Source organism: Barbus barbus (genome assembly GCF_936440315.1).
Source record: "Barbus barbus genome assembly, chromosome: 34".
NCBI lineage: Eukaryota > Metazoa > Chordata > Actinopteri > Cypriniformes > Cyprinidae > Barbus > Barbus barbus.
The window spans coordinates 15,806,817-15,814,477 of NC_136762.1; the positions used below are offsets into that span (position 1 = coordinate 15,806,817).

Here is a 7,661-nt window from a genome sequence, read left to right on the forward strand (position 1 = left end):
TTTCTGTCTCTCCATAGACTCCGTGTCCACGGGCTCAGTGTTTGGCCGCAGCACAACCCTGAACATGCAGTCGCAGTTAAACACTCCTCAGGATACCTCCTGCACTCACATCCTCGTGTTCCCCACTTCTGCCGGCCTCCAGGCCTTCAATCCCAACAACGGTCAGACACTTTCACATCCACCCCACCAAGCACTTCTATTTACTGCTTGTATGTATAGCAAGCTAATATAAGTTCTCATTGTGTTTGCAGATGTCACAGATGGCATGGGCGGCATGGATGGGATCTTAGACCTGCTGGCAGAGAATGACCTGGTTGATTCTGATCTCATTAACATCTTACCCAACTCTCCCAACACCTCCCCAGTACATTCGCCAGGTTCACATTACCACCATGGAGGAGACGGCAGCAAGGTAAACTGATCTGCTCTGTCTTTTTGAAGAATTTCTACATAAAATGCCAGTCAATATTTTTTTATAAGTCTTATATGCTTACAAAGGCTACATTTATTTGTTAATAACGCGTTAACGCAAATTCATTTTAACGGTACTAATTATATTAACGTGCGATTAACGTAACGCCCATTTTCAGTTTGACCCGTGGCAAAGCCAGTAGTTGCCGAAATGGAGATGCACAGTGTTGCCAACTTAGCGACTTTGCAGACCCCTTTAGCGACTTTTTTCCCCCTTCTTCAAAAAAAATCTTTAGGGTTTGCTCAAAACTTTAGTTACAGAGACTGCTTGTACTACCGCGCGAGGTCTTGCTCCCAGTGTGCACACACCTCTCTCTCTCTCCCACTTTTATGCGTCTGCATTGTTCAGCGAACGACGGAGAGGAGTAGTGCTTTCAGTTAAACACAGATATTATGTTGCTTCTCTAATTTCACATGCAAGTATAGCCGAAATCACAGCACAGCTATTGTCTTTATCTTATGTGTATTTGATTTTATCAGACGACAGCTCGATTATCAGGATTTTTGTGCAGATTAACATCTTGGAATGGAGAGCTGGTTATGTAGCCTAGTCTTAATGGGTCGTGTTTCAGTCACTATTTCATATTCATTCCATTGTCTGACAACAGAAACAGTCAAATATAAATGAAAACAGTTTTATTGAGAATTTAGCTGCATCAAAATACAGTATGTGGGCAGAGAGAGGCGAACAAATCTAATAATAAATGTACATTTTGCATGTTCAGAAGAAGTGAGAAGTCCTGTAAAAACGTAAACAGGTTTTGTGTAAGTAAATTGCTCAGTGCAAAGAAAGAGAAGTAATGGGAACCTGGTATTTCTTTTTTCATGTCTAATAGACATGAGCAAGTTCTTTGAAAAACATTTATGACGTTTGAAACATGTCTAGTCTTCATGCTCTGTTGACTATGGTTTCAATAACCATAAAGCATCCATATTTATCCATGCCCATGTTGATTAGAGTAGTAAAAACTAAATTAAGGTACATTTAGAACAAATAAAAATGTGCAATTAAGTTGCGATTAATCACGATTAAATATTTGAATCGATTGACAGCCCTAATTATTACAATGTTTTTTAATTGCAACATGTTTATTTGAATATATGTTTAAATGCAATTTATTCCTGTGACGTAAAGTTGAATTTATAGCATCATTACTCCAGTTTTCATTGTCAAATGATTCTTCAAAAATAGTCTTAATATTCTCAGTATTGACAACAGTTTTGCTGCTTAATATTTTTGTGGAAGATATTTTTTGATGATTATATGATGAAAATAATATTTAAAAGAACAGTGTTTTTTTGAAATAGAAATCTTTTTTGCTAATTAATAAAAAAAACTTAAAAAAACTATCAGGAACTAAGTTTAGGAGTAATGAGAAATTATTTAGATGTTTTATCCATGCTATTACAGAACTATTTTAAGTGGCTGAAGTCGTTTCTCAAAGCTCTGAATTCACCCTCTCACTGTCTCTCTCTCCCGTCCTCAGGGCCAGGGCACAGACAGGATGGAGTCTCACGACGAGTCTCCCAACATCCTCCAGCAGCCCATGGCTCTGGGCTACTTTGTGTCCACAGCTAAAGCCGGCCCACTGCCTGACTGGTTCTGGTCATCCTGCCCACAGGCAAAGAACCAATGTCCTCTCTTCCTGAAGGTAAGCTGTTCTGTTAATGTAATAATCATTTAGCTCGAGATACATTACAGCTTTATTGCCCAAATCATGTTTCACGATCTAATCTGTTTAACCGAGCTGCAGAGGTTTCATATAATGAATGTTTTCTGTTTTCCTGTCAGGCTTCTCTGCACCTTAATGTTTCGTCAGTGCAGTCTGATGAGTTGCTGCACAGTAAACACTCTCACCCTCTGGACTCCAGCCATACCTCAGATGTGCTCAGGTATCAGTTGGACCCCTTACAAACACTCTTCCCTATCTCCCTTGTCTCTAATATAGTTCTGTACATTTATGAAATTATTCCACATGGTGTAATCCTCACTGATGCTATTTAATACTTGTTGGAGCTTCCATAATTCCACTTTATATGGAGAGCAACTGATTTATGATATATTCCAGACTGGATTTGATTTATGAATAAATTGCTTTCCAGGGAGTATTTCTTTTAAAGCCATTAAACACCGTTTATTTAAAGGAATAGTTCAACCCACAGTCATAATTTTTCAAACCCATGGGAATTTGATTAATCTTAAAAACACAGTTGAAGATATTTTTAATGAAACTTACGATTTCATTCCCACCATTAAAAGTTCATTCCACCAAAACATTGACGCTTCAAAAATGTTCATAAAGACATTGTTAAAGAAATCCATATGAATTAAGCGGTCAATCTAAATCTTCTGAGGAGACTTTTATTTAATTTAAAAAATTTTTTTTAATTTTAACTAAGATTTGTCAATATAACCGCATTTATATAGTTTTAAGACTTATTGGGGCCCCTCTGGAAATTTGCAGAGGTCCCTTGTTGAGAACCGCTGCTTCAATGATGAGCAGATTTAATTTAGGCTCTAATCACAAATCTCATCAAATATGCTCAAAATAAGCACATTGATCAGCGTTAATATATGAGCGAATGTCTAAAATCTGTTTAGACAGAGATTGTCTCTTCAGAAGACTTTTACACTAGTGCGTTTTCGTTTTAAAACGGCATTTTAGAATGAAAACGATCCCCGTTTACACTGGCGTTTCCGCTGCGTTTCAGAAATAATCTCCGTTTACACTACACAACCGAAAACGCGTGTCACATGACCATTCATGCAGGTACAGCCATAGATATGTATAGATAGATTCCCTATTATTTAGATGGCAGATGTGTCTGCGTGCTTGGAGCGGTCGAATGGGGAATCTACGCATACATATCTATGGGTACAATAATGAGCATGATGTTATTGTTTACCCAGTTGTCAAGGATATGCAGTGCAAATGTGGGCAGCCACGCCATCGTTTTCTAAAGTCTCTTTTTGGTCCGTTTACACTGAAACGCAAACCCCGTACTTTTCAAACTAAAACGGGGTCTGCAGCGTTTTTTCAAAAGTCTTCGACCTCAAAAACGCCGGAGTAGGGTGAACGATAGGCGTAACTGTAGTTAAAGTTATGCGTTTTAAAACGAAAATGCACTAGTGTAAACGGGTCCTTAAAACACTTGATTCAGATGGAGTACTTATACAATGATTTTATGAACGCTGAAATGTCAAAATTTTAATGAAATGGACTTCCAATGGAGGGGTCATTAAAAAAAAAAAAAAAAGGTAGGCCTAAATTTAAGATTGATTGAATTTTCACAAAGAACAGATTTATGACATTTGATTCTAAGCAAATAAATACGAAGTTACATTTTCAAAATGGATTAATTCAAAGAATCAGCACAATTAAATAATGTGAATAATTAATAAGGTCATTATGCTGTTTTTTTGCCGCCATTTACCATGGATTTACTGTAGTAAAACTCACTGCACCATGGTATTGTGGCAGAAATGTGGGATATTCACACAGAATTTTATTACAGGAGTAACGGTATATAATTATAGTATGTATTTGTGATTAAGCTATAGCATGTGTTATACTGCATATTTTTAGACTACTGTTTTTCATACAAATAGGCTACCTAAAAACCGTATAGTTATATTTTTACCATGGTATTGAGGTGCTAGGCTATATGTGGTTTTAATTGTGTTTATCATGATTTAAATGTATGCTACTATGGGAGACCAATGCTTTAAAAAAAAATAAAAAATACTTGCTACAATTTTTACAGATGTTACTGATTTTGATAATGAACAAAACCTTACCTCTGCATCCTAACTCAAGCTACTATCAAATGTACATTTCTAAGAGAAAAAAGTGATATTATTATTATTATTATTAATATTATCAGGCAACCCAAACCTGTTTCTTGATTTGACTCTTCACTCATTAGAACGTGCAGAAACTAAGAAATACATTTTTCTATTTAGATATTTATTTTGTTAAGGAAAATGAATCTACAACTTTCACTTTGGAACAAAAATCTGACTTTAAACTTGAAAAAATAAAGATTTTACATTTATATATTTACATATATCGACTGATATTGAAAAAATTATTGTTTTTTTTTTTTGCCATATCGCCCAGCCCTAATTTGTATATTAATTATTTATATATAATATAAATGATATGAATATAAATATATACATGTAAATACATTTTCAAAATATATGCTGTATGAGTATATATTTATATTTGCATAATAAATATACACAGTATGCACAAATTATGTAAACAAACTGTTATTTTGGATGCGATTAATCACGTGACAGCACTAATTTTTGTTTGTTTTTTGAGTGCAGAAATCTTACTTTCATTTATGTATGTGTGTGTGTGTGAGAAATATACATCACAGTAAGTTTATTCGTTTATGGTAAAATTGTGGAATCCAAATGGACTGAAATTTTATATGCAATTCAAATACATAAATATTTTTGAGTGCGTTTTGAAAATAAAAGCAAGTCTTATGTGTTTGGAATGACATGAGGATGTGTATTTAATGAAATAATTGTCATTTTTAGATGAAAAATCCACATTTTTAAATGAATAAAGGATTTCTTACACATTTGTTGTTTTCGCAGATTTGTGCTGGAACAGTACAACGCTCTGTCATGGCTGACCTGTGACCCAGCGACTCAGGACCGGCGCTCTTGTCTACCCGTGCACTTTGTTGTGCTCAACCAAATGTACAACTTCATAATGAACATGCTCTAACAAACGAGGGGTTCTGCACAAGTGTTGCCATGATTTCTGACAACAGACCCCGCAGAGACACAGCATCACTGCACTGCCGCCGCAGGCTGGGCAAAGCCACTTCAATCAGACAGCGCACTTACGGCAAGGCCAGGCAGCCCAGTTCATGCCAAGAGTCCATCTCACAGCAACTGGAGGCAAAAGAACTAGTCCATCTGAATGAACTCAAAGTCCTGATAATGGCCTGAAAGTGCAGTTTGGGTCAGGTTTTATCCAGTTTGAAATGCCTGCATATATCTTATTTATTGTACGTTTTTAAATGTGTAATTTCTTAATCTTTTATATTATATAAAGACAGGAAGCTGCATATTGCCTTCCTAAATGAATTGAAAATGGTTTGTCATGTATGTAATTGTCTTAATTACAGAACCGACAAGTGAATTTGCTGTAGGTTGCTTTTAGAGGAATATTTAGAGAAATATTTTCTCCACAATTTTTACTGTCACAGATGAAGTATACAGGAGCTCACGTTCTTACCTTTGTGTGGTGGGGACTTTAAGATAAGCTGTAGCTACAGAATTCCTGTACAGCAATTTAATGTTCAAATAAGAGGACAAGAGGTACATTGTCGGATTATATATTTTATATCACAGATTTAGAGAATTGTGTGTATAAAAATGTGTACATACAATTGTGTGCCGCTATGGATGGTGCAGCCAATGTTTTAGGAATAAAGTGTGTAAAACCTGAAACCCGTGTTCGTCATTGCACATTCTGCTTGATTTTGAACCAATATCTTGGGTTTCTAGGGAAACAATTAGACACCATATTGCAGGAGGTTTCATCATAATCTCCAGGTATGATAAGCCCTCGAGGGAGAAATTGCTGTGTATTTATTCTGCTCAAATCCCTGTGAAATGACATGGTGCTATTCTCATCAGGCCTGTTGGCGTGTCCTGGCGACTGGCTGTGCATATGCACTCGTTTCCTGATGGAGCTAAACCAGAGGCTGAGCTATGAATGTGTGCTGTTAATAGTATTGTAAGCTGGGCACTGCATCACTCTAGATTGTCCTCACTACTTTTGGCATGATGGTTATGGCTCCTGGGGAATTCTTGTAATTTTTTTCTTTCTTTCTCCTGTCTCTCAGAGTCATGTACCAGTTGCATGTGCTACTGCTGATAAAAATACCTTCATCTGTAGTGTCAACATATTTTCATTTTGTTCTGCAGTCTGTCTTGGAAATTGTTCATTTGAAAGATGTGAAATTCCTGCAGGCATAGAGAAGTATTATATTAATTTTTTTATATAGATATATATAACTTGGGATATATGTCCCAGTGCTTGATTTTATTAAAACTAACAAATTTCAAAAAAAAAAAATTGTGTTACAGTTACATACAAATTTGCTTTTTTAAATATGCCTCATATTTTTGCTATTTAACTTGTACAGGTTTTACTATTTGAATTTAAGTTTTATGTCTTAAAACATGGGAATATATTATTTCAATAAAAAAAATGTGTGAAAATTTATTTCGGTTTTGACTCCCTCAGAGCTGGTGTCATTTTCACCACAACCAAAGATTCTGCCCCAATGAAGCCTTTTCAAAAGTTAGTTTACATCGTGAAGAGCTTGAGTTGAGTTATGGGACGTGTTGTATTAAAGGCACAATATGTAAGATTTTATTATTAAAATATCAACAAACCACTAGAACAGTGTTATATATTTTGCTGACTTGTGTACTTGCATTATCCCAAAAATTACAATATCCCTGTTAACGGAACATTTTTATTGTTAGTCATTTCCAGTCAAACTGTAATTTGGACAATTATTCAAAACGTGTGAAAAAAAAAATAAATATATATATATATACATTTATTTGTGTGTATTTAAAAGCTATCTTTAAAATTAGCCTTAGTAGTGCAGAGGTGTCGGACATTTAATTTTAAAAATATTTCCATAACTGTAATTTAATTTAATTACATTAAATGAGAATAAGTCAGTTGTAGTAGAAATGACACAGTGATGGAAAACTTTAATAAAAAACGACTGTTCCTCATTGAATGTCCATTCTTAGATATTGTTAGTGGATAAATTCAATAAACTTATGTGCGAGGAAAGTGTGTTTAAATTATACAGGGCCAAAAGTGTACATAATGACATCCATGGTAAACTTTCAAGCAAGTTATTTTTTATTTTGCTATTAAAATGTTTGACAGTAGTAAAAATGAATAGTGTAAATTAATAACAATTGTATATATTCTGTTGAAAATATAGTTACCATGATAAATTGCCAAAAAAGTAAATATTTCGTGAAGTTGTATGCGTCCAGCAGGTGGCGCTCCCACGCTTTCATTACATCTGAAGCCACTGAAGAACTTCCTCCTCTCAGGTGGACAAAAACATGTCCACAAATGATGCTTGCTATCATATCGACTATCTGACCAGTTCAAGTACATTCT

The 7,661-nt window shown here is 35.1% G+C and overlaps 1 protein-coding gene across 1 annotated transcript in view; it reads left to right on the top strand.

The window, feature by feature from the left end:
• Positions 1–7,033, top strand: part of LOC306854098 (mediator of RNA polymerase II transcription subunit 13-like) — a 36,105-nt gene extending 29,072 nt beyond the window's left edge. Inside the window, exons 26-30 of the mRNA XM_079391916.1 lie at positions 18–161; positions 252–412; positions 1,959–2,123; positions 2,264–2,364; positions 5,087–7,033. Coding sequence (XP_079248042.1) covers positions 18–161; positions 252–412; positions 1,959–2,123; positions 2,264–2,364; positions 5,087–5,219 — 704 coding nt within the window. The 3' untranslated portion in view covers positions 5,220–7,033. The remainder of the gene's footprint in view (positions 1–17; positions 162–251; positions 413–1,958; positions 2,124–2,263; positions 2,365–5,086) is intronic.
• Positions 7,034–7,661: the final 628 nt, after the last annotated feature.